Consider the following 26,782-nt stretch of genomic DNA (forward strand, 5'->3'; position numbering starts at 1 on the left):
CTTTCATTTTGCAGACAGACACTGACATGCGCATAGCCAGACGAGGAAGAGACAAAGCACCATGGTATACAGTAAAACCAAAAATAGTCCAGTATGTACGGTTTAGAAACTACGGAAGAGTATTAGGGCCAAGTGAAGAGAAAAAAAAAATAGTGACAGATGGTACTTGGATTATTATTTTTTGCAATATAGTACTTTTAAAAAACTGGAAATATTTCTAGAATAAAGTGGCAATATTTCAACTTCGAGAATAAAATTGAAATTACATTTCATAAATAAAGTGGCAATATTTCAAGCATAAACTCGACATTTAATTTCGTGAATAAAGTCAAAATGTTTAGAATAAAGTCGCAGTTCTATTTCAATATTAACATTAGGGTATTTGGTTAAATGCATGTCTCCCTGGCTGCCTTTTGCTGTGCGCGCCACCGTTGAAATGCCTGAGGTTGTCTCTTTTAGCACATAATAACCATATGATTATAAGTAGGCCTATTAGGACCTGGAAGAAGTTGTGAAGAAATAAAGAAACTCCGTGGTAAAACTAAGTCACCACACTGATTTTATGAGGGACAAATGCAAAAACGTGAAAAATAAATTGAGTTCCAAACTCAGAGAGCTTGTGCACACATTGCAGAGTGCACAATGAACACAAGATGGCGGTCCAACACTACACTGCTCACCAGAATGGTCAAGATCACATGATTTCTTAGAAACAAGGATTTAGGTCATCTGAGGACAACAAACGGAACAGTACATAGCTCAAGAGAGCTATTTCATGTCGCATGCACACCCAGATTTGTGATGACAGGCAGCTTCTACGTGACGGAGTATGGTGATGTTGTCTTTAAAAACGCTGATCTTAGGTCAGTTTAGAATCTTCCCCACAATGGTTAAGATTAGGGGGAGGAGAAGCTGATCTTAGATCTGTACCTTGAGGAAACCTTTCCACGGAGCTACAAAGAGAACCAAAAGTCCACCCAAGTGCTATATACTAACTGAACCTGATTTGTTTATCCCCATCACATACCAGAACACACTGTGGGAGTGGCAAAAATTCCAGAACACATTTTAATAGGGGAGAAAAAAAATGAGAAAATATGACCATAGATTGCTTGACCATAGAAACACTGTCACCAATGATAAATCCACCATAATTGAGAATTTCAATAAGCATTTTTCTACGGCTGGCCATGCTTTCCACCTGGCTACTCCTACCCCGGACAACAGCACTGCACCCCCAACAGCAACTCGCCCAAGCCTTCCCCATTTCTCCTTCTCCCAAATCCATTCAGCTGATGTTCTGAAAGAGCTGCAAAATCTGGACCCCTACAAATCAGCCGGGCTAGACAATCTGGACCCTTTCTTTCTAAAATGATCTGCCGAAATTGTTGCCACCCCTATTACTAGCCTGTTCAACCTCTCTTTCGTGTCGTCTGAGATTCCCAAAGATTGGAAAGCAGCTGCGGTCATCCCCTCTTCAAAGGGGGGACACTCTTGACCCAAACTGCTACAGACCTATATCTATCCTACCGTGCCTTTCTAAGGTCTTCGAAAGCCAAGTCAACAAACAGATTACCGACCATTTCGAATCTCACCATACCTTCTCTGCTATGCAATCTGGTTTCAGAGCTGGTCATGGGTGCACCTCAGCCACGCTCAAGGTCCTAAACGATATCTTAACCGCCATCGATAAGAAACATTACTGTGCAGCCGTATTCATTGATCTGGCCAAGGCTTTCGACTCTGTCAATCACCACATCCTCATCGGCAGACTCGACAGCCTTGGTTTCTCAAATAATTCCCTCGCCTGGTTCACCAACTACTTCTCTGATAGAGTTCAGTGTGTCAAATCGGAGGGTCTGCTGTCCGGACCTCTGGCAGTCTCTATGGGGGTGCCACAGGGTTCAATTCTTGGACCGACTCTCTTCTCTGTATACATCAATGAGGTCGCTCTTGCTGCTGGTGAATCCCTGATCCACCTCTACGCAGACGACACCATTCTGTATACTTCCGGCCCTTCTTTGGACACTGTGTTAACAACCCTCCAGGCAAGCTTCAATGCCATACAACTCTCCTTCCGTGGCCTCCAATTGCTCTTAAATACAAGTAAAACTAAATGCATGCTCTTCAACCGATCGCTACCTGCACCTACCAGCCTGTCCAACATCACTACTCTGGACGGCTCTGACTTAGAATACGTGGACAACTACAAATACTTAGGTGTCTGGTTAGACTGTAAACTCTCCTTCCAGACCCATATCAAACATCTCCAATCCAAAGTTAAATCTAGAATTGGCTTCCTATTTCGTAACAAAGCATCCTTCACTCATGCTGCCAAACATACCCTTGTAAAACTGACCATCCTACCAGTCCTCGACTTTGGCGATGTCATTTACAAAATAGCCTCCAATACCCTACTCAACAAATTGGATGCAGTCTATCACAGTGCAATCCGTTTTATCACCAAAGCCCCATATACTACCCACCATTGCGACCTGTACGCTCTCGTTGGCTGGCCCTCGCTTCATACTCGTCGCCAAACCCACTGGCTCCATGTCATCTACAAGACCCTGCTAGGTAAAGTCCCCCTTATCTCAGCTCGCTGGTCACCATAGCATCTCCCACCTGTAGCACACGCTCCAGCAGGTATATCTCTCTAGTCACCCCCAAAACCAATTCTTTCTTTGGCCGCCTCTCCTTCCAGTTCTCTGCTGCCAATGACTGGAACGAACTACAAAAATCTCTGAAACTGGAAACACTTATCTCCCTCACTAGCTTTAAGCACCAACTGTCAGAGCAGCTCACAGATTACTGCACCTGTACATAGCCCACCTATAATTTAGCCCAAACAACTACCTCTTTCCCAACTGTATTTAATTTTTATTTATTTATTTATTTTGCTCCTTTGCACCCCATTATTTTTATTTCTACTTTGCACATTCTTCCATTGCAAAACTACCATTCCAGTGTTTTACTTGCTATATTGTATTTACTTTGCCACCATGGCCTTTTTTGCCTTTACCTCCCTTCTCACCTCATTTGCTCACATTGTATATAGACTTGTTTATACTGTATTATTGACTGTATGTTTGTTTTACTCCATGTGTAACTCTGTGTCGTTGTATCTGTCGAACTGCTTTGCTTTATCTTGGCCAGGTCGCAATTGTAAATGAGAACTTGTTCTCAACTTGCCTACCTGGTTAAATAAAGGTAAAATAAAATAAATAAAATAAAATTGCTTGTGCAGGCCTGTTACTGTAGTTATGGTCAAAGAGTTTCAGCTAGTATCCACTGGCTCTGTTCTAGTTCTTTCAGTAACCTGAAGTCATTGTGACACAAAAACACTGAAAATAATGTAGGCTAACAAAAAAATAATGTGTCAATGTAATAGTCCAACATCTCACACAGCAGTTTGGGTATGAAAAACCATGTACTGTATAGTCTACTAGAACTAGATGATGTGTCAGTGTGTCGGACATCTCACTATTGAGTGCAGATAGACACAAGATGGCTGCATCCTGACGCTCATACAGGAAAGGGTGTAGGATTTACCTCAACAGTGTTTGACTCCACCTTCCTCTGTATGTTTGTGTGTGTGTGTGTGTGTGTGTGTGTGTGCACTGTACTTTCCATTGCATTTCTATGCTGTGTTATTTTGTTGCTGTGTTTTTCAGTGTGATGATATAAAACAATTTAATATCACATGGAGCTAGATCCAACATGATGCACCTCCTTCAATGGGTCATATAGAGTACCTCAAATAAAGCTCTATAGACCCTAGCCTGAGATAGCTCAATTGTGTCATCCTCCCAAACCACAAGCCCTCTGAGAATACTATAGAAATAATAAATTGTTCTCCTCTTTCATGTCAAAGTAATCCCCCTCCTAATTTGAGTCAAGGCCATTGTAAGAACTAGGCCTACAAGACGTAGTTGGTTCCCGAGTGGTGCAGCGGTCTAAGGCTCTGCATCTCAGTATAAGAGGTGATACTACAGTCCCTGTTTCAAATCCAGGCTGAATCACATCTGGCTGTGATTGGGAGTCCCATAGGGCAGCACACAATTGGCCCAGTATTGTCTGGGTTTGGCCAGGGTAGGCTGTCATTGTAAATAAGAATTTGTTCTTATGACTTGCCTGGTTAAGTATAAATAAAGACCTCCCCGTATTTAGGTCTACCACAATACACTTGCAGGTTATCTAAACTGGCTTGTTTCCGTTATCCCAATAAATCTGGTATATGCCAAACAATGACTTTTCAACACTTGGTGGTGAATTTCAGTGATGGGGAAACTGCAATTACATGTACTCAGCAAAAATGAAGATATGGCTTCTCATTCACAAGTCTGGTTATAATACAAGGTCTTTCTAAAGGGTGTAAGGACCTCTCAGTGAGGTGGTGGCCTCTTACTGTATGTTTCTGTTTTAAGACCATGTGTCTATCATAGACTTGGTATAATTACATTATGACTGTTATAGACCATTTTCTTCTGTTTCAGATTAAGTACAGTTTTCAGATAGTTTGCTTGTCTGTGTGTCTCAATCTTCTGTCTGTCTGTCCGTCCTCATTTGTCCCTGCAACTTGTGCTGTGTTTTCATGACGTATTGATACTGAAACCTACAAACTCATATCCGTTCTGGGGTGATGCTGGTTGGGACGCTGCTCTGTTTAGATACATGATCTCAGTGTAACAGAAGGAGGAATAGAACAGAGATGAACAACAGCCTCAAACTCTGGTGCTGATGACCATGAAAATGAATCAGCATACTCTAATGTAGACGTTCAAGGGGCATGTGAGGTAATGACATAGATATTGACATAAATAATAAATAACATTATTGATATTGGTCATTTATAGGCCTTTAGTTTCTCACTATCTTTGAACCTGCATGCACTATCTGGAGACATAAACTATCAAGAGTTGCAACTAAGCCCTCAAAGTTAGTGAAAATATCTAGACCCCCTGCTCCATACACAAGGAGAGCACTGTTTTGGGCCTAACGGTTGACTGACATTCATACAACATACTTTGATTTTTGTCATAAAAAAAATGTAATAAAAAATCTATCTCTGCTGGTTGGTTCCACCTGGATTTTAAGCTACTGATGGTTGAGCCAGCTAAATTCTCATCCGCTCAAAAACGATATACAAGCTAATATCGTGGTGCAAAAAAAGAAAGAAGAGAATTTGGGCCTGATGTTTAATAAAACCTTCATTCAGCCAAGAAATCCATATTTTAATTGATGGACTATTCAATAAACTGAACAGTCATGAACTAATGAGATGAATTAGTTGCATTGCAGTTATGTATGGTGTTGATGCCATTCAGATTTATCCAGCCTTGATTTGGAATGAATCAGTAACTGACAAAATACCTCAGCCTTAGGACATCGTTAGGGAAAGAGGTCACACTTCCATTTTGCACTAATCGTTATTTAACTTGCGGTAATACAGAGATACAGACTGTATAAAATCATACATTAGCTCTCTAAACCTCCTCTTTACTGTGTCTTAATTGAAAATGAAAGCATTGTCTTCCTTTATTCACCATTTCAATAAGGAAACAGCAATACCAGTATAAATAACCAGCAGGCTCTGACAATATCCAGAAAGTATTAACACTTCAAGACCCTGTGGTCAGATGGCTTTTCATGAAGACGTCCTGGTAGATAATGGAATCGAATAACTCTATCTGGGGGGGGCACAGAATCAGTGGAGGCAGCAAGAGGCAGGTAGCAGTTAGAGGGGTCCAGGTGGGATTGGGCCAGGCATGTCCAGGTGTCAGGCCAGGGTGTCCTCAGTCACGGTCCTAGAGCCTCAGACCCTCCGGAAGGGGAGACAAAGAGAAAAGATGAGGGTTAGTGAGAGCATGGCTAAGACCACAGCACACCACATGCACTGGGGGTAGAAAATAATCAATGGTGTTGCTGTGGACACTGGATAATCAGACTAACACACACCTGTTTGATACCTGTGATACTGTAGGACTACTTATGTTACCTCTCTCAGTCAATTCAGGTAACATTCAATAGCCTGCATATTTGTTAACCATGGCAGCCAGCATTGCACGTAGAGATGTGCAGAAACATAATCGTCCTCTGTGTCTGTGGATTCTTTCCCATTAATGTATTTTTCATGTCAGCCAGGACAATATTTTTAAAGAAACAATCTCTAGTTGAGTAAAACATCTACATTTTGTTCTGGTCACAAAATAATCCAGAAAATTGCAGTAAAACAGCACCACACTCAGGCAGAAAACGTAATGTTATATTCTGGCCAGACATAAATATGGAAACACCACATCATCTCTATTTGATCCAAATCAGTAGTTTTGTCATGATCACCAGGAAATCCTAATATTTCAGGTAAAGAGCACCACAGCCAGGCAGAAAAATCTGAATGTTCTATTATAAGGTGAGTACAATTCATTTCCCTGTCTGTTAAATGGCTACTACTTAGAAATACTATAAGAGTAAATTAATAGATTACATTTAATTTTAATTTTTTTATGTTATTGTCCATCTCTTAAGGGACATAGTCCCCATACCGCAGGGGCAGTTTTATTTTAACCCTTGTCCTAGTGTAGCATGGGCACCTCTGGGATCCTCAGGGCCACTCCTCCACATCCTCCTGAAATTGTGGAGGCACGGTCGGCAGAGATAACTGCCCTGGTGGGGTCTTACCTGTCTCCTGCCCACACCATCCAGAGGATATTCACAGTCTTCCCACGTGGCCCTCCTGTGCACTATGCTCTTCTGAACTGGGCGTGTGTCCTTCCAGTTCCTTCGGTACTTCCGGCCCCTTACTTCCACTTCATATGAGGTGACAGGAGCACTCTGACAGCTTGGCGTTGTTGTATTGACTTGCACGTTTGTGAACCTGAACATCCCTAATGACCTTTGGTGCTTGTTGTTGTTAGCTATTCTAAAGTGAATACTGATACTGAAAGAAAACACTTCATTTTAAAGTTGTTCACCATTTATCATCCGACTGTGGATATATTATGTTTGACTGTATCCTTTTTAGACTGTGATTTTGTCTCTTTCTTGTAGCCTCCGATGTTGGTTTAAACTCTTCCAACAACTCTTCAAAAGACATGAGGTTTCTCTCTCACTAATCAAACAGGTGAACATCTTTCTGCGTGTCTTTGAAACACCAACGTCAACTTTCTCACCAATCCCTTATTGACGTGAATTCATGTCATGATGTACTCAGGTTTGACTTACTAGTGGATATCTCAAGTCAGGATTTGTCCCAAGACTTTTCGGTGGAATATTGTCACGGCGGAAATGACTGGACCAAAGCGCAGGGTGGTGAGCGTACATTTCTTTTTATTTATGTAAATGTCGCCAACAAAACAAGAAACAAAAAAAACCGACTGTGCCGCTTAACTTGGGCAACAATGCCACTAACAAAGTCAACTACCCACAATAACAAAAGAGAAAAAGGCTACCTAAGTATATTTCCCAATCAGAGACAACGATAGACAGCTGTCCCTGATTGAGAACCATACCTGGCCAAAACATAGAAATAGAAAAACATAGAAATATAGAAACTAGAATGCCTACCCTAGTCACACCCTGGCCTAACCAAAATAGAGAATAAAAGCCTCTCTATGGCCAGGGCGTGACGAATATGCTTTTATTTTTTTTATTTTTTTATTGCTTATGTACTATTTTCACAAGTATGTGGTGAATTTTGAAAACTCATAGTACAAAACTCCAAACTGGTAACACTTGTAATGCTGCCAGTCTCACATAAACCTTTCATTGTATAATGAGTACATTGGTTTAATCACCAAAACATAACAATATCTTTGCAATTGAGTTATTTCAACGAGTTAATCCAATGGCAAAAAATATAAGATACATGTTCCAAAATTACCTTTTAAATGTGGTATGCTACAGTACTGTAAATTACAGTACATTACACAGTTTCACATTAGGCAACACACTTGCCTACCCATAAAAAATGACTGAACATCACATTTCCATCCCATGTGTGATCAAAGGTATGATCATTGAAGACATCATTCAAAATGTAATTAAATGAAAGAAATGAAAGAAACAATGTTTAGCAGGCACTAGTTTGCATCAAGCCTGTCTTGAGCATTTGGCCACAGGTTCACATTGAAATCGCAGTAAATATCTTCATTGTTCATGCATCTGGGCAAACACCTTTTGGCATGGCGAATCCAAGTATGATATAGGTCTGGACTGAAATCAATGCATGCCTCATCCATGGCCTGAAGGAGGGCGGTACGCTCATGGGAATGGCAGTCATACACCTTCCACTTGTATTGTGATGGTCTTGAGAGAATCTGTTTGTAAGAGCATGGCTCTAGCAACACTAGAGCTGTAGGTTCGATTCTCACTGGGGTCACATACCAAAATGTGTGGGGCTATTGTTATTTTTGAAAAAAGTATCTGCTACATAAATGGCATTATATTACAAAATTACAGTACTGTATTGGCCAATGCAAATTTAGTCACATACCCAAAAAATGTTTTGGCTTTGTCATTATGGGGTACTGTGTGCAGGTTGATGAGGGGGGGGAAAACCATTTAATCCATTTTAGAATAAGGCTGTAATGTAACAAAATGTGGAAAAAGTCAAGGGGTCTGAATACTTTCCAAATTCACCGTATGTGATAAAGTAAGTACACCCCCTGGAAAGTTGATGTTTTTTTTACATATTTGGACAGATTCATTTGTAATCTTGACAACACTATTGACAGATAAATTAACATTGTTTAAAAAATGGCACTGAAAGATTATACTTTGCAATCATTTATACATACAAAATCAACAGAAATGCAATTCGATAGTGTCAAAAAAACAAGTACACCCCTAGCTGCAATAGCTGGTGTTGCCCCTTTCGGCTGAAATAACTTAACATTAGCCTTTTACATCTAGCTACATTATCAGGGCACAAGGCGAGACCCAAATGAAGACACGGGAGGCAGATGGTTTGAGTCTTGATATTTATTAAACTATCTTAAAGGGGTAGGAAAGAGAATGGTCGTGGACAGGCAAAAGGTCAAAACCAGTTCAGAGTCCAGGAGGTACAGAGTGGCAGGGAGGCTCAGGGTCAGGGCAGGCAGAATGGTCAGGCAGGCGGGTACAGAGTCCAGAAAACAGGCAGGTCAAAACCGGGAGGACTAGTAAAAGAGATTAGACGCAGTAGTACGGGAAACGCGCTGGTTGACTTGAAATGCAAACCAGACGAACTGGCACAGAGAGACAGGAAACACAGGGATATATACACCAGGGATAATAAGCGACACCTGGAGGGGGTGGAGACAATCACAAGACAGGTGAAACAGATCAGGGTGTGACATACATATTGAACTTCCATCCTCTCAGGCCAGGAGCACAACAGTGTATAAATTAATGGTTGGATTAGAATTGTCATTATAGTCATTGGCCAGTACAGAGAATGAAGTCAAATCAAAAGTTCAAATCCCTATCTCCACCCGTTGCTAATTTAGGAAAGGGCCAATTTTAGCTAGCTGACTAGCTAGCCACCGGAGGACAACAACATAACAAGATGCAACAAATTCAAGTTTTTCTGTCAATGACATATGCTCTAAATGGGATTTGATAGGAGTGACGCCAAATCCATGCTGGCTTCTCTTGACACTTTTTTGTTGTTGTCCCAGGACCATTCACTGTAGAGCTCAATGCTGATTGGCACATGTTTTATACTTATTTTATCAAGGGAGGCGAGATGCTAACTGGCTTCTCTTGCATTCAATGCTACGGGCGGCAACAATGTCATACTCGTTTGAACCAGACAGCATCAGATAGATGGCCTACACGTAGAGAAACAGAGGGACGCTATTTTGCTCGCTCGGATGCTTTCTCCTGTGAGATCAATTTAGCTTCTTGCGGATTTAAGGAAAATTATGAAACACAAGAGAGACGAAAGATATGTATTTTTATTTTTATTGGTAAAAAAACGTTGGGTAAATTGGCTTCCCTTGGCATCTATAAATAGACACCCCTGCTCCCATATGTTTATGCAGTCTCTTTCTGACAGTTGACTCATGCACTTCGACATTGTGGCCAGAGAAGCCTGTAAGATCCCTTGATGTTACCCTGGGGTTCTTAGAGACTTCTATGAGCATCTTTCGATCAGCTCTTGGGCTGAATTTGGTGGGACGACCTGTCCTAGGTAGATTACCAGTGGTCTGGAATTTTCTCCATTTGTAGATGATTTGTCGGACAGTGGAAGGATGTACTTCGAATTTCTTGTAAATGGATTTGTAACCCCTCTCAGACTCACGGGCATCAATAATCTTCCTTCTGAGGGCCTCGGATAGGTCTTTTGAGTTTGTCATGATGTGTTACCACACACCCGTATGGTTAAGACCAAACCAGAACAAGTTTCTAATCTTTATGGAAGGCTGGATCCTCCCCAAGTTACTCTCTAAATCATGTTCTAATCATTTGCACCTGTTTGGGTTCACATTATTCAATTTTTTTTACATTTTATGTGATGGCAAAGGTAGTGGTGTACTAACTTTTTCCACGTGAAGAAATAGCTTTTTTTTTTTATTTGAATGATTTTTTAGATTTGTTAAATTGGTATAGCTTTATCAATTACTGTGGTTGGAATTTAGCCTAACCCCCCTAAGGACTAGGCTACAAACATTTGCATATGGATGTCCATAGAATTTCTCAAATGTTCGTTAAATTAAAATCTAACCGGTCATGTTGTCCGGCACCAAATTTTCCGAAAGGACACTGAAGTGGCATATTGTTTTTATAAAGATTTTAGAATATTCACATGAAAATCTGTCACCAACTGGATAAAAACCTAGCTATAGACACCCAAAAGACTTTGGCAAGTGCGCTAGTCCAGTGTTACTTTGATTATGTCACGTTATGACCTTAGTTCCTTTGTTTTTGTCTTTGTTTGAGTATGGTCAGGGCGTGAGTTGGGATGGGCAGTCTATGTTCCTTTTTCTATGATTTGGGATTTCTGTGTTTGGCCTGGTATGGTTCTCAATCAGAGGCAGCTGTCTATCATTGTCCCTGATTGAGAACCATACTTAGGCAGCCTGTTTTCACCCTTTAGTTGTGGGTGATTGTTTTCTGTTGAGTGTTTGTATCTGCACCAGACAGAACTGTTTCGGTTTGGCACGTTGTTGGTTTTGTTCAGTGTTCTATTTCTTTATTAAAAATATGGACACTTACCACGCTGCGCATTGGTCCTCACCTTCTTCCATCCACGATGACCGTTACAGATTATGCCTGCACGTCATGGTTCACCAGCAGTCCCAAACATCTAAAGAATGAACTACCATTCTAACAAACTCGTAAAAATTCTACTTAAACTCCCCCCTCATATTCATCTGGAGGTTGAGCATTTTTTGGTCTCTATCTCTATAAAGGTACTTTATCTATGTAATTGTATATTTATTTATTTGAAAAATAGGGCTAACAATGGAAATAAGTCCCCAACGTTATTGTGCAATCCCGGTCACTTAAAAAAAATATTTGTGTATATACAAAATTATTCAAAATAGCTACATTGTATAGTTATCATTTTAAAAAATCTAATTGCAACTGCAGTATTAAACTATAAACTTTGTGAGAAAACCCTAAAATTGTTCCTCAGCTAGAAATGTTACACCCTCTCATGCCGCCATGTTGAGCGCCCATTGGTGGCGGTAATGCACCTAATTTATGAAAGTTGCCAATCACAATATAAAGTCAAGAGAAGAAAAATCCTGGAAGGAGGAGAGATGACTAGAAACGGTTGACCTTTTTATGTGTGGATTAATTGGCGGAGTAGAGGACCTTGTGCATTTCTGGTAAAATAACAGCAAATGTTTATATCCCAGGATAAATTAGCTGGCAACAGCAAGCTAGCTAAAAAGGACAAATTAGCTATTAAGTGCAAACTAGCTAAATTGCCATAAATGTTTAATGTTTTTTGACCTGTCCTCAAATGAATGTAATTGGTTCAGAGTTTGTTTGATATTTTAACCTGCGTGTCGTGATCGCGTTTGGTGTGGGGGGACAAAATAAATGTATGCACAATGGAGCACGCGCGCAACTGGTTTTGGTTCCGTGTTAGATTAACACGAATTTAAGCTTTTAACCGATATAAGACACTTGTGTGTACCTACATGTTTAATATCCATAATTGTTATGATTATTTATTTGAATTGCCTGCCCTCCAATTTCACCGGAAATTGTAGCCCTAAGAAGTTGTCATTCTTTGCTTGAAACCTCAAAGTTGTATCTTTCCATAAATTATCTCTACGATTCCCACTAATACTAACTAATTGGCTGACAGGGACAACATTTTTGAAAACCAGTTACAGTAAAATAACATCTTGTCTCTATGCAATATTGACCCATTATTCCATATAAAACATCTATGAGGTGAAAAGTTGTGTTTATACAGCAAAGCCCACCATATTAAAGCCTGCATGTGAAAAGCTGCCAATTTCACTACAATTTCATTGTAGTTTCCCCTCACCTCTTTTCCAAATTAAAAAAGTATCTGCTGTTCTTTTCCACCTTTTTCAAGCCATTGTTTTCTGGATCTTGTGAACGCTCCTCTAGCCCTTCCCTCATAAAATGTATCTATTTGATCTGTAAATCATTCAACTTAGCTTTCTCATTAAGATAAAGATGCTCCATCTCTGTGATATCCGCAATTTTCTTAGAGAGCTACCTCACATCTCCTTCTTAAAGCAAGCCGTATCCCATAAGTAATATACAGGCTGAGCGATTTTACATTTCAGCATTTCCCAGTATTTACCATATTCTGCATTAGATGTAGCTAAACTCCAGTAAACAGAAATTAGATTCTTAATCACATTTTTAAAATCATCATGCAATAACGAGTTATTTCATTTCCAATAACCACCTGAGTAATTCTTATCATTATTGCACATTCTTAGTCAGCCATATGACTTTATGATCCATCAGGACTGGAGGAAGTATTACTGTGTTGGACTCAAGACGAGAGGTTATCACCCACAAGTCAATTCTTCATTGTAGTGAGCAATCTCTGTTACTCTATGTGTACTGTTTCTCTCCAGGGTTTTCAACTCTCCATATGTCAATTAAGTCCAGGCTTTGGCAGAAATTCACCAATTTGTTTAGCCTATTTGGCAATCTATCAGTCTCATTATAATAAACCATATTCCAATCCCCAACTATAATCTGACTGGATGGATATTTTCTCAGAAGACTTTCCTCCAGAACTAAGTCATTTGGAGGACATTTTTTTAAATTTAACTAGGCAAGTCAGTTAAGAACAAATTATTATTTACAATGACAGCCTAGGAACTGCCTGTTAAGGGGCAGAACAACAGATTTGTACCTAGTCAGCTCGGGGATTTGAACTTGCAACCTTCCGGTTACTAGTCCACCGCTCTAACCATTAGGCTACCCTGCCACCCATATATACAAAATAGCAGTGGTGATTTTAGCATGTACATCTTGGTGGGGCAAACTCCTCAAAAATGTTTGAGATGCATACCAGCAAAGACATTACACAACACAACAATAAACAATAAATTAATTGCACTATAAGGGTGGCAAGCGGTGCCCACAAATTGTTAGGGCCTGTCACAGGTTCTGTTTGTTTGATTGTTGTTCCATTGGGTGACCACTAGAGGGCACCTTTGCCATGTTTTCTAGTTTCCAGGTTGCCCAAATGATTACTTATTGGTTCCACTTGGTTTTGATTACCTTCTCTGTGCACCTGGTTGCCTTATGTTTTGTTTAGTGCACTCTTGTGCTGTGGCCTTGTTTCTGTCAAGACTTTAAATAAAGGTCATCCAGGTCATCTATAAGTCTATGCTTGGTAAAGCTCCGCCTTATCTCAGTTCACTGGTCACGATAACAACACCCACCCGTAGCACACGTTCCAGCAGGTATATCTCACTGATCATCCATCATTTGGCCGCCTTTCCTTCCAGTTCTCTGCTGCCAGTGACTGGAACGAATTGCAAAAATTGCTGAATTTGGAGACTTTTATTTCCCTCACCAACTTTAAACATCAACTATCTGAGCAGCTAACCGATCACTGCAGCTGTACATAGTCCATCTGTAAATAGCCCATCCAATCTACCTACCTCCATAATGGTTTTATTTCATTTACTTTTCTGAATATGTACATATAAATATATATGGATGAGCGATGGCCAAGCGGCATAGGCTAGATGCAGTAGATGGTATAAAATACAGTATATACAGTACATATGAGATGAGTAATGTAAGATATGTTAACATTATTAAAGTGCCATTGTTTAAAGTGACAAGTGATCCATTTATTAAAGTGGTCAATGATTTGAGTCTCTATGTAGACAGCAGCCTCTCTGAGTTAGTGATGGCTGTTTAGCAGTCTGATGGCCTTGAGATAGTAGCTCTTTTTCAGTCTCTCGGCCCCAGCTTTGATGTACCTGTACTGACCTCGCCTTCTGGATGGTTGCAGGGTGAACAGGCAGTGGCTCGGGTGGTAGTTGTCCTTGATGATCTGTTTGGACTTCCTGTGACAACAGGTGCTGTAGGTGTCCTGGAGGGCAGGTAGTTTGACCCCAGTGATACGTTGTGCAGACTGCACTACCCTCTGGAGAGCTTTGCGTTTGAGGGCAGTGCAGTTGCCGTACCAGGCGCTGATACAGCCCGACAGGATGCTCTCAATTGTGCATCTGTAAAAGTTTGTCAGGGTTTTAGGTGACAAGCCAAATTTCTTCAGCCTCCTGAGGTTGAAGAGGCGCTGTTGCGCCTTCTTCACCACACTGTCTGTGTGGGTGGACCATTTCAGTTTGTCTGCGATGTGTACGCCGAGGAACTTAAAACTTTCCACCTTCTCCACTACTGTCCCTTCGATGTGGATAGGGGGTGCTCCCTCTGCTGTTTCCTGAAGTCCACGATAATCTCCTTTGTTTTGTTGACATTGAGTGAGAGGTTGTTTTCCTGACACCACACTCCCGAGTGCCCTCACCTCCTCCTTGTAGGCTGTCTCGTCATTGTTGGTAATCAAGCCCACTACTGTTGTGTCGTCTACAAACTTAATGATTGAGTTGGAGGCATGCATGGCCACGCAGTCATGGGTGAACAGGGAGTACAGGAGGGGGCTGAGCACACATCTTTGTGGGGCCCCAGTGTTGAGGGTCAGCGAAGTGGATATGTTGTTTCCTACCTTCCCCATCTGGTGTTGTGACGTGGCTGGTTTTCTTTTTGTAATCTGTAATTGCTCAAATTCTCAAATAACTGAGAATTCTCTTGGGAGATAATATGGTTGGCATTTGATTGTAAGGAATTCTAGGTCAGGTGAACAGAAGGACTTGAATTCCTGTATGTTATGAGTCGTTAATCATGGAGCATACACCCCTGCCCTTCTTCTTCCCATAGAGATGTTTATTTCTGTTGGCGCAACACATGAAGAAACCCGCTGGCTGTAACGACTCCGACAACATATCCCGAGCCATGTTTCTGTGAAACAGAGAATGTTACAATCTATGTATCTCTGCAAGGCAACCATTGCCCTAATTTCGTCCACCTTGTTGTCTAGAGACTGGACATTGGGGAGTAGTATACTAGGAAGAGGTGGGCGTTGTGTACGCCTTCGAAGTCTGACCAGGAGGCCGCTCCATCTACTTCTTCTGCTGCGATGTTGTTTTGGGTCGACCTTAGATCCAATGTCCTGGGTGGTGATCCGAACAAAGGATCCGCTTCGGGAAAGTCGTATTCCTGGTCATAATGTTGGTAAGTTGACGTCGCTCTTTATATCCAATAGTTCTTCCTGGCTGTATGTAATAACACTTAAGATTTTTTGGGATAACAATGTAAGTAATAATGAATTTAAAAAAAATACTGCATAGTTTCCTAAGGACTTGAAGCGAGGCGCCCATCTCTGTTGGCACCATTTTAACAGCATATACAGTGCATTCGGAAAGGATTCACTTTTTCCATATTTTGTTACGTTACAGCTAAAATAGGTTAAAACACAAATGCCCTCATCAATCTACACACAATTTCCCATAAGGACAAAGCAAAAACTGGTTTTAGAACTCTTTGCAAATGTATAAAAAATACAAAACTGAAATATCACATTTACACCTTCGGAAGCGATTACAGCCTCAAGTCTTCTTCGGTATGATGCTACAAGCTTGGCACACCTGTATTTGGGGAGATTCTCCCATTCTTCTCTGCAGATCCTTTAAAGCTCTGTCAGGTTGGATGGGGAGCGTCACTGGACAGCCATTTTCAGGTCTCTCCAGAGATGTTCAATCGGGTTCTAGTCCGGGCTCTGGCTGGGCCACCTAAGGACATTCAGAGACTTGTTCCGATGCCAATCCTGCGTTCTCTTGAGTGTGGGCTTAGGGTCATTGTCCTGTTGGAAAGTGAACCTTCACCGCAGTCTGAGGTCCTAAATGCTCTGGAGCAGGTTTTCATCAAGGATCTCTCTGTACTTTGCCCCTTTCATCTTTCCCTTGATCCTGACAAGTCTCCCAGTCCCTGCCGTTGAAAAACATCCCCACATGAAGCATCTTGGTTTCATCAGACCAGAGAATCTTGTTTCTCATGGTCTGAGAGTCTTTAGGTGCCTTTTGGCAAACTCCAAGCATGCTGTCATGTGCCTTTTACTGAGGAGTGGCCTCCATCTGGCCACTCTACCATAAAGGCCTGATTGGTGGAGTGCTACAGAGATGGTTGTCCTTCTGGAAGTTTCTTCCATTTTACAGAGGAACTCTAGAGCTCTGTCAAAGTGACCATCGGGTTCTTGGTCACCTCCCTAGCCAAGGCCTTTCTCCCCCGATTGCTCATTTTGGCTGGGTGGCCATCTCTAGGAAGAGTCTTGGTGGTTACAAACTTCTTCCATTTAAGAATGATGGAGGCCACTGTGTCCTTGGGGACCTTCAATGTTGCAGACATTTTTTTGTACCGTTCTCCAGATCTGTGCCTCGACACAATTCTCTCTCAGAGCTCTACAGACAATTCCTTCAACCTCATGGCTTGGATTTTGCTCTGACATGCAGTGTTAACTGTGGGACCTTACATACAATAGACAGGTGTGTGCCTTTCCAAATCATGTCCAATCAATTGAATGTACCACAGGTGGACTCCAATGAAGTTGTAGAAACATCTCAAGGATAATCAATGGAAACAGGATGCATCTGAGCTCAATTTAGCAAAGTCTGAATACTTATGTACAGTATATCACAAAAGTGAGTACACCCCTCACATTTGTGTAAATATTTGAGTATATATTTTCATGTGACAACACTGAAGAAATGACACTTTGCTACAATGTAAAGTAGTGAGTGTATAGCTTGTATAACAGTGTAAATTTGCTGTCCCCTCAAAATAACTCAACACACAGCCATTAATGTCTAAACCGCTGGCAACAAAAGTGAGAACACCCCTAAGTGAAATTGTCCAAATGAATGTCCACTCAGTGGCCCTACACATTGCACACCCTTTAGATTGTCCATTATAATCTCACACGTTTTTATATGAATTTTTCAAACTTTCTCATTTCAATAGCTCCTTGGTCATGTGACCTACTGGACTCAAACAAGATATATTGTGCATGCCTAGTAATGATCACCACTTTACATGTTGCGTTTATATTTTTTTCAATGTAGTTTGTATTCTGAGTAAATGATCCCTTAGGTATTTAAGATGGTATATTTTTTAATTTTTTAAAATAATAATAAATAATATTTAACCTTTTATTTAACTAGGCAAATCGGTTAAGAACAAATTCTTATTTTACAATGACAGCCTACCCCAGGCAAACTGTCCACTAACCCGGACGACGCTGGGCAACTAGTGCAACTATGGGACTCTTGAACACAGCCGGTTGTGATACAGCCCGGAGCCCAAGTGGTATAGTGTGTGTTTTGAAACAAAAACACTTGTGCCCAGATGGACAATGAGGTTCAAAGTTATTTATGCTAAGAATCCAATTTGGTGTTTGCAAATGGCTTTGAATTACTCTGCAGTATTTTACACGTATCATCAAATTCATTGCAGCTTTCAAGTTTTTCAGTGGCATGTTGAAAGAGTCAAACAGTAGTTGAGCATCTCAACTTATTTATACTTCTCTGTACAAAATATAATTGGTTAATTGGTTTGACTTGATTATGTACATTTGGGGCAACGGCCATTCAGGGGAATGGATATTTACAAAATGTTCAGGTAGAAATGCATTGTGTAGATCAAATATGACTGTCAGATTGGAATAGTATAGAATTAATTAGAGGTCGACCGATTTAATCGGAATGGCCGATTTAATTCGGGCCAATTTAAAGTTTTCATAACAATCGGTAATCTGCATTTTTGGACACCGATCATGGCCGATTACATTGCACTCCACAGGGAGACTGCGTGGCAGGCTGACTACCTGTTATGCCAGTGCAGCAAGGAGCCAAGGTAAGGTGCTAGCTAGCATTAAACCTAGGTAAGGTGCTAGCTAGCATTAAACCTATCTTATAAAAAAACAATCAATCTTAACATAATCACTAGTTAACTACACATGGTTGACGGTATTCCTAGTTTATTTAGCTTCTCCTGCATTGCATATAATCGGTGCGGTGCCTGTTAATTTATCATTGAATCATAGCCTACTTCGCCAAACAGGTTATTTAACAAGCACATTTGCGAAAAAAGCACTGTTGTTGCACCAATGTGTACCTAACCATAAACATCAACGCCTTGCTTAAAATCAATACACAAGTATATATTTTTAAACCTGCATATTTAGTTAATTTTGCCTGCTAACATGAATTTCTTTTAACTTGGGAAATTGTGTCACTTCCCTTGCGTTCTGTGCAACAGTGTCAGGGTATATGCAGCAGTTTGGGCTGCCTGGCTCATTGCGAACTGTGTGGAGACTATTTCTTCCTAACAAAGACAGCCAACTTCGCCAAACGGGGGATGATTTAACAAAAGCGCATTTGTGAAAAAAGCACAATCATTGCACGAATGTACCTAACCATAAACATCAATGCCTTTCTTAAAATCAATACACAGAAGTATATATTTTTTTAAACCTGCATATTTAGTTAAAAGAAATTCAAATAAGCAGGCAATATTAAACTAGGGAAATTGTGTCACTTCACTTCTCTTGCGTTCATTGCACGCAGAGTCGGGGCATATGCAGCAGTTTGGGCCACCGAGCTCGTTGCAAACTAATTTGCCAGAATTTTATGTAATTATGACATAACATTGAAGGTTGTGCAATGTAACAGCAATATTTAGAATTATGGATGCTATCTGTTAGATAAAATATGGAACGGTTCTGTATTTCACTGAAAGAATAAATGTTTTGTTTTCGAAATGATAGTTTCCGGATTTGACCATATTAATGACCTAAGGCTCGTATTTCTGTGTGTTTATTATAATTAAGTCTATGATTTGGTAGAAGTCTGCCTGAGCAATGGTAGGCAGCAGCAGGCTCGTAAGCATTCATTCAAACAGCACTTTACTGTGTTTGCCAGCAACTCTTTGCAATGCTTCAAGCATTGCGCTGTTTGACTTCAAGCCTATCAACTCACGAGATTAGGCTGGCAATACTAAAGTACCTATTAGAACATCAATAGTCAAAGGTTATTTTCCACCATAATTTGCAAATAAATTCATTAAAAATCCTACAATGTGATTTTTCTCATTTTGTCTGTCATAGTTAAAGTGTACCTATGATGAAAATTACAGGCCTCTCATCTTTTTAAGTGGGAGAATTTGCACAATTGGTATATATATATAATATATATATATTTTATATATATTGTATTGAAGGACCAAAAAAAGACAATACCGATTAAATCGGACGGTTTTATATTATAATATATATATATATATATATATTATATATATATATATATATATATATATATATATATATATATATATATATATATTATAATATATATATTATAATATATATATATATATTATAATATATAAAATATATATTATAATATATATATTATAATATATATATATATTATAATATAAAACTGTCCGATTTAATCGGTATTGTCTTTTTTTGGTCCTTCAATAATGGGTATCGGAATTGAAAAATCATAATCGGTCAACCTCAAGAATGAATAGACCACACAATCTCCCATCTTCAACATGCATTTCCAGCTACAGCCCTGTCATTAGTTGAAGAGATTCCCTAAAAACTCAGCACTTTGATACAGCTATGACTTTTTCATAGTGTAACGGATGTGAAACGCCTAGCTTAGTTAGCGGTGGTACGCGCTAAATAGCGTTTCAATCGGTGACGTCACTTGCTCTGAGACCTTGAAGTAGTAGTTCCCCTTGCTCTGCAAGGGCCGCGGCTTTTATGGAGCGATGGGTAACGAGGCTTCGTGGGTGACTGTTGTTGATGTGTGCAGAGGGTCCCTGGTTCGCGCCCGGGTATGGGCGAGGGTTACGGTCTAAAGTTATACTGTTACAATAGCATGTTAGGATAATTAATATAGCAGGTTAGAACCTGGATGGCAGGGAGCTCGGCCCCAGAGATGTACTGATGACCAGCCTTTCAAAGCACTTCATGATTACAGATGTGAGTGCTACGGGACGATAGTCATTTAGGCAGGTTACCTTGAAGTTCTTAGGAACAGGAACAATGGTCAGCTTAAAACATGTTGTGATTACAGACTGGGACATGCAGAGGTTGAAAATGTCAGTGAAGACGCTTGCCAGCTGGCCTGCGCATGCTCTGAGAATGTACCTTTGTATTCCGTCTGGCCTAGCGGCCTTGCAAGTGTAAACCTGTTTAAAAGTCTCACTCGCAGCGGCCTATAGCTTTCTCAGTAACAGCACTGGGGCGCTACTGACATTCATAAGAGGCTAAAAGTCCATTCTGCCACCTTTGAGAAACAGAATTGACCATTTACCTTCCTCTCTGAATATGATGTCAGCAACACCCCTAGAGGACTGTGAACAATGACAGGTTTTGCACATGGACTCTGCAGTGTTATTCCTACAATAATCAAGAAAATTGGTTCTCCATGCCTGATACACAAAATGTCTAATAACGAGGGGTTGCATGTTGTCTTTGAAACTCCTTGTAAATGTCATCCTGCAGTTGAACAAAAACACCTATTTTGTTCAAAGTAATATTCAATAAACAACCAGTTTATTAAAGAGTAGTGTGGAGAAACTAAAAAGTGAATATAGAGAAAATGTAAACCTCTGTCTAGTCTACATGACTTTGAAAAACAATTATCTGTTCAGAATTCAACATTAACATGTACTTTTTCCCCTTAGGGACTCACTCCCTGGAGCATTTCTACACTGCATCTTCTGAATTTCATAACTTCCCAGAGTTTATGGTTGTGGGGATGGTGGATGGTGTTCAGATGGTTCACTATGACAGCAACATCCAGAAAGCGGTGCCCGAAAAGGACTGGATGAAGCAGACAGACACAGAGTTCTGGGAGAAGGAGAGAGAGAATTTCTTTTATTCCCAGCAGTCATTCAAAGCGGAAGTCGCTAATCTAAAGCAGCATTTGAACCAAAGTGGAGGTAAGTCCTTCATCTTTACCTCATCTGATCAGTTGTGTTTGTATAAACTGTCAAAATCCCTTATTCTAGGAGACAATAATTAATCAGGATTAGAGAAGTGATCAGTAAAGTTACAGATCTAGAATATCAGGGATGTACAGATATGCCCCTCCTTCCTGTTTCCTTCACACACTTACCACACAGCATCATTAGCTGACTTCAGTATTAGAAAGCATCTAACATGGACTCTTTTGTTTCTCAGCTTATGTTTACTGTATGTATGGTCCCACTCCCGGACACCAGCACAGCATTCATTTTAAAAACTACTGTGTGCTGCTTTAAGTGTGTGAAGGACAGATGACTATGACCAAACCACTACTGTAAATGGAATCAAACTATAAGCATCTTTGTGCATTGGTACGGTCAATCTCCAATTACCCGAATGGCAGGTTGGTGAATGTCAGATCTCTGCTTGAGATGCATGTGCTAGTTTAATTTGTCAGTCAATACCTCAGTTAGTCCTTCTAGTCTGCTCCCTGGGGCTTTCATGCTGTGTGTGTGTGCCCAGCTGTCCCCCACAGTAGAGCTGTAGTCTCCTCAGTCTCTCTGAGTGTCTCTCTTATCTGATGGGACAGTGAGAGAAGCAGAGGAGCAGAACATGGTGATGATGATGTGTTTGGCTTCTCTGCTCTGGACCAAAGCTCCCAGTGACTCCCTTTGGGCTCTGCTGCATGAGCTGATCAGGCCTCTCAGGAGAACTCTCTACTAGAGGTCGACCGATTATGATTTTTCAACGCCGATACCAATACCGATTATTGGAGGACCAAAATAGCAGATACCGATTTATAAAAAATATTTTTTCTTTCTTTTTTAAGTATTTGTAATAATGACAATTACAACAATACTGAATGAACACTTATTTTAACTTAATATAATACATAAATAAAATCAATTTAGCCTCAAATAAATAATGAAACATGTTCAATTTGGTTTAAATAATACAAAAATAAAGTGTTGGAGAAGAAAGTAAAAGTGCAATATGTGCTATGTAAGAAAGCTAACGTTTCAGTTCCTTGCTCAGAACATGAGAACATATGAAAGCTGGTGGTTCCTTTTAACATGAGTCTTCAATATTCCCAGGTAAGAAGTTTTACGTTGTAGTTATTATAGGAATTATAGGACTATTTCCCTCTACCATTTGTATTTCATTAACCATTGACTATTAGTTGTTCTTATAGGCAATTTAGTATTGCCAGTGTAACAGTATAGCTTCTGTCTCTCTGCTCGCTCCTCCCTGGGCTCGAACCAGCAACACAACGACAGCAGCCACCATCGAAGCAGCGTTACCCATGCAGAGCAAGGGGAACACCTACTAGAAGGCTCAGAGCGAGTGACGTTTGAAACGCTATTAGCGCGCGCTAACTAGCTAGCCATTTCACTTCGGTTACACCAGCCTCATCTCGGGAGTTGATAGGCGTGAAGTCATAAACAGCGCAATGCTTGACGCACAACGAAGAGCTGCTGTTTACGCGCCTGCTTCTGCCTACCACTGCTCAGTCAGATACTTAGATACTTGTATGCTTGTATGCTAAGTCAGATTATATGCAACGCAGGACACGCTAGATAATATCTAGTAATATCATCAACCATGTGTAGTTAACTAGTGATTATGATTGATTGTTTTTAAGTTTAATGCTAGCTAGCAACTTACCTCGCTTCCTGCATTCGCGTAACAGGCAGTCTCCTTGTGGAGTGCAACGAGAGAGAGGCAGGTCGTTATTGCGTTGGACTAGTTAACTGTAAGGTTGCAAGATTGGATCCCCCGAGCTGTCAAGGTGAAAATCTGTCGTCCTGCCCCTGAACGAGGCAGTTAACCCACCGTTCCTAGGCCAACATTGAAAATAAGAATGTGTTCTTAACTGACTTGCCTAGTTAAATAAAGGTATATAAAATAATCTGCAAATCGGCAGCCATAAATACCGATTTTCGATTATGAAAACTTGAAATCGGCCCTAATTTAATGGCCATTCCGATTTTTAAATCGGTCGACCTCTACTCTCTACAGACACACACACTCACTCACCTGTCACCCTCATGATCTGGGGATCACACACAGCTCCAGTAGTCTTATGTTATTGAGAGAGAATCTTCCTCATGTTAGTCTCCATCTCTCTCCTGTTGTTTCTGACTGAACAGAGGATCCTCTCTCTCGTCCTCTATTTATCTCTGACATCATCACTAGAGGACAGTCTTCATTTGTCAATAGTGTTTTATTCATTTACACACCTCACTGAACTACAGTTCTACACAACATCCATTTGTTAGAATAACACTACTGTACTGAACACAATGTGTATCTTCAACACAGTAGATAGAACCATGCCAACATCAGCTGGTGTAGAATAGAGCCACACTCTGAGTCTCCTCATCACCTCTCTGTCTCTGTGGTGAAGGTGTGACATCATCATCACACTATAGAGTCTGAGCTGATCTGTTTTATTCCTGTCTGGTTGAACAACTAATACATGATGATGGAGATCCCACTGGCAGACTGAATCTGGAGAACAGATTGCACAGTGTTGTTGACCCTCTTTCTCTCTTTCTCTTTCTCTCTTTCAGTCCACATTCTCCAGTACATGTATGGCTGCTCACGGGATGATGAGACTGAACAGACAGAGGGGTTTGGACAGCTGGGTTATAATGGGGAGAACTTCCTTGAGTACGACATGAAGACATTAACTTGGAAATCTCGTAAACCGCAAGCTAATTTCATGCAGGATGAGTGGAACAGTGACATCAGTAGACTGGGCTTCTGGAAGAACTACTTCTCCCAGACCTGCATTGATTGCCTGAAGAAGCAGGTGGACAATGGGAAGAGCACTCTGATGAGGACAGGTAAACATTCAGAAATGTCACATTTTTTATGCAACACTTGACATCTACCACTACATAATTGTAGATGTGTCACTTAGGAACATTGAATGGTTATGGAACAACAGTGAAATATGTTTGGTTAATGATCCAGAATGCACCATATTGTTGTGACATTCATCTATACCACCAACATCCTTTATCTTTACTGATTCTGTGTTATCTACAGAAATCACCATTTATGGTATCATTTGGATAAATGTAGATGCTTTTAGTCTGCGCTCATTTCAAAATATCACCACTGAAATGTCGGAATTCTCTCATTCCCTCCAGTCCCTCCCTCAGTGTCTCTGCTCCAGAAGACCCCCTCCTCTCCAGTGACCTGCCACGCTACAGGTTTCTACCCCAGTGGAGTCATGGTGTTCTGGCAGAAATATGGAAAATACCAACATGAAGATGTGGAGCATGGAGAGATTCTCTTCAACGATGATGAAACCTTCCAGAAAAGCACCCACCTCACAGTGACGCCTGAGGGGTGGAAGAACAACAACAAGTATCAGTGTGTGGTTCAGGTCACTGGTATCAAGGAGGTCTTCATCAAGGTTCTGACTGAGTCTGAGATCCAGACCAACTGGAGTAAGAGGGAGAGATTAAAATACACACTATACCTAACCCTCTTACTAAATGTACCCAATATTCCTCATTTAAGTTCACTCATGTGCTCAGTAAAGCTACCTGTCTGACTGCATGTTCTCATTGACCTCCTGAATTGTTATTATAATTTGTTTCTTTACATGTAGGGGAATGCTGCTTGGATTTCATTTCAGATGGAAATGTGTTATCTTGCACTGTAGTCTGAATGCTCTGTTCTGATGATTACAGAGGACCCATCCCCCAACATTGTCCTCCACATTGGAGTGGTGGTTGCTCTCCTCCTGGTTGTTGTTGCTGTTGGGGTCATCATTTGGAAGAGTAAGAAAGGTGAATGAGGAAAGAAGGAAAGATATTATCAGCAGTGATTCACGTAGTAGTTTAGAAGTAGTAGTCAGGTCATAGTACTGGTTTAAAAGCATTAGTATAGTAGTGATGGTAGAAGTACAGTCTGTTTGATTTTAATCTGTTTCATGTAAATAAAGACTCCTGTCACGAAGGCTTTATGTCAAGTCTGCAGTAGGATATGCAGAAGGAATACAGGATTCGGCATCATCTCAAACATTATATTCTCTTGTATTCCAAAAAAGCAAGCTATCAGAGTCAATAATAACGTCATGTTTATATCGGTTTCAGGGTTTGTTCCAGCCAGCAGTAAGTACCTCAGTTCATATTGTTCGCTGTTATGAAAATATCACATATTTTTGTTTTGTGCTTGACTGTATCCATTTGTGGTTGTCTCTTTTCCTTGTAGATTGTGATGCTGGTTCAAACTTGGATGTCAATTGTTGTAGCTACTTAGTTAATATGGATGGTTTTATTTACTGTGAACCATGCATTAGGAAGTTGTAAATTAACCTGAACTCATATCTTTCAATCAGTCTCTATCTAACATTGGTGTTTTATTTCTGTTTTAGCTTCCTGACTGGGACAACTCTGGGCAAGGTTTCCTGAAGATTTGAGAAACCTCTGCACCTCTGCTTCTGTTACATCAGACTAAGCCACTTAAGATGTCCTCATATTAATGAGCAAACTAGAGATACAACTACTACCACACTGGAACATACTGCTTACTGTTTGGAATGTGTTTATGTGTGTAACCTCTCTTTTCTCATGTGTTTTAGGAAGCAACAAACTTCTCAAAAACATGACATATACGTATACTTACACATCAGTCACACACACTCCATATACAGTGCCTTGCGAAAGTATTCGGACCCCTTGAACTTTGCGACCTTTTGCCACATTTCAGGCTTCAAACATAAAGATATAAAACTGTATTTTTTTGTGAAGAATCAACAACAAGTGGGACACAATCATGAAGTGGAATTACATTTATTGGATATTTCAAACTTTTTTTAACAAATCAAAAACTGAAAAATTGGGCGTGCAAAATTATTAAGGACTGCATTTTACTTTCTACTTAAACTGTTGCTAATGAGGTTACTTGACCTTTTAGTAGGCTAAAGCATTTGACTGAACCTCTTCAAGTTACTGAGTTGTCAAGTCACAGCTCTCATCCCACTTTAAAGAGCAAATTAAAGTCAAGGTTTGTATTTGTCACGACTTCTGCCGAAGTCAGTTCCTCTCATGGTTCAGGCGGTGTTCGGCGGTCGACGCCACCGGTCGTCTAGCCATTGCCGATACATTTTTCATGTTCCATTTGTTTTGTCCTGGTTTCAATTCCCTAATTACATGTATATGTTTCCCCCATGTCCTTGTCGGGAATTGTTTATTGTAGCACGTGTGCATTCTGTGATTGGTG

The 26,782-nt window shown here is 40.4% G+C and overlaps 1 protein-coding gene across 1 annotated transcript; it reads left to right on the top strand.

Moving 5' to 3' along the window:
• Positions 1 to 15,626: 15,626 nt before the first annotated feature.
• LOC112233300 (BOLA class I histocompatibility antigen, alpha chain BL3-7-like) lies at positions 15,627 to 26,583 on the top strand. The gene is made up of 7 exons (XM_024400834.2): positions 15,627 to 15,738; positions 21,259 to 21,516; positions 24,115 to 24,390; positions 24,700 to 25,002; positions 25,249 to 25,347; positions 25,654 to 25,671; positions 25,935 to 26,583. The coding sequence occupies exons 1-7, from the start codon at positions 15,672 to 15,674 to the stop codon at positions 25,940 to 25,942; spliced, it is 1,029 nt and encodes a 342-aa protein (XP_024256602.2). The 5' UTR covers positions 15,627 to 15,671; the 3' UTR covers positions 25,943 to 26,583.
• Positions 26,584 to 26,782: the final 199 nt, after the last annotated feature.

This window comes from Oncorhynchus tshawytscha, linkage group LG31, assembly GCF_018296145.1.
Source record: "Oncorhynchus tshawytscha isolate Ot180627B linkage group LG31, Otsh_v2.0, whole genome shotgun sequence".
Lineage (NCBI taxonomy): Eukaryota > Metazoa > Chordata > Actinopteri > Salmoniformes > Salmonidae > Oncorhynchus > Oncorhynchus tshawytscha.

Coding starts and splice junctions, on each gene's coding strand:
- LOC112233300 (XM_024400834.2), top strand. CDS start 15,672: ATGTCCTGGGTGGTGATCCGAACAAAGGATCCGCTTCGGGAAAGTCGT. Junction 15,739..21,258: donor TATTCCTGGTCATAATGTTG/GTAAGTTGACGT, acceptor TTTTCCCCTTAG/GGACTCACTCCCTGGAGCAT. Junction 24,391..24,699: donor GAGCACTCTGATGAGGACAG/GTAAACATTCAG, acceptor CATTCCCTCCAG/TCCCTCCCTCAGTGTCTCTG.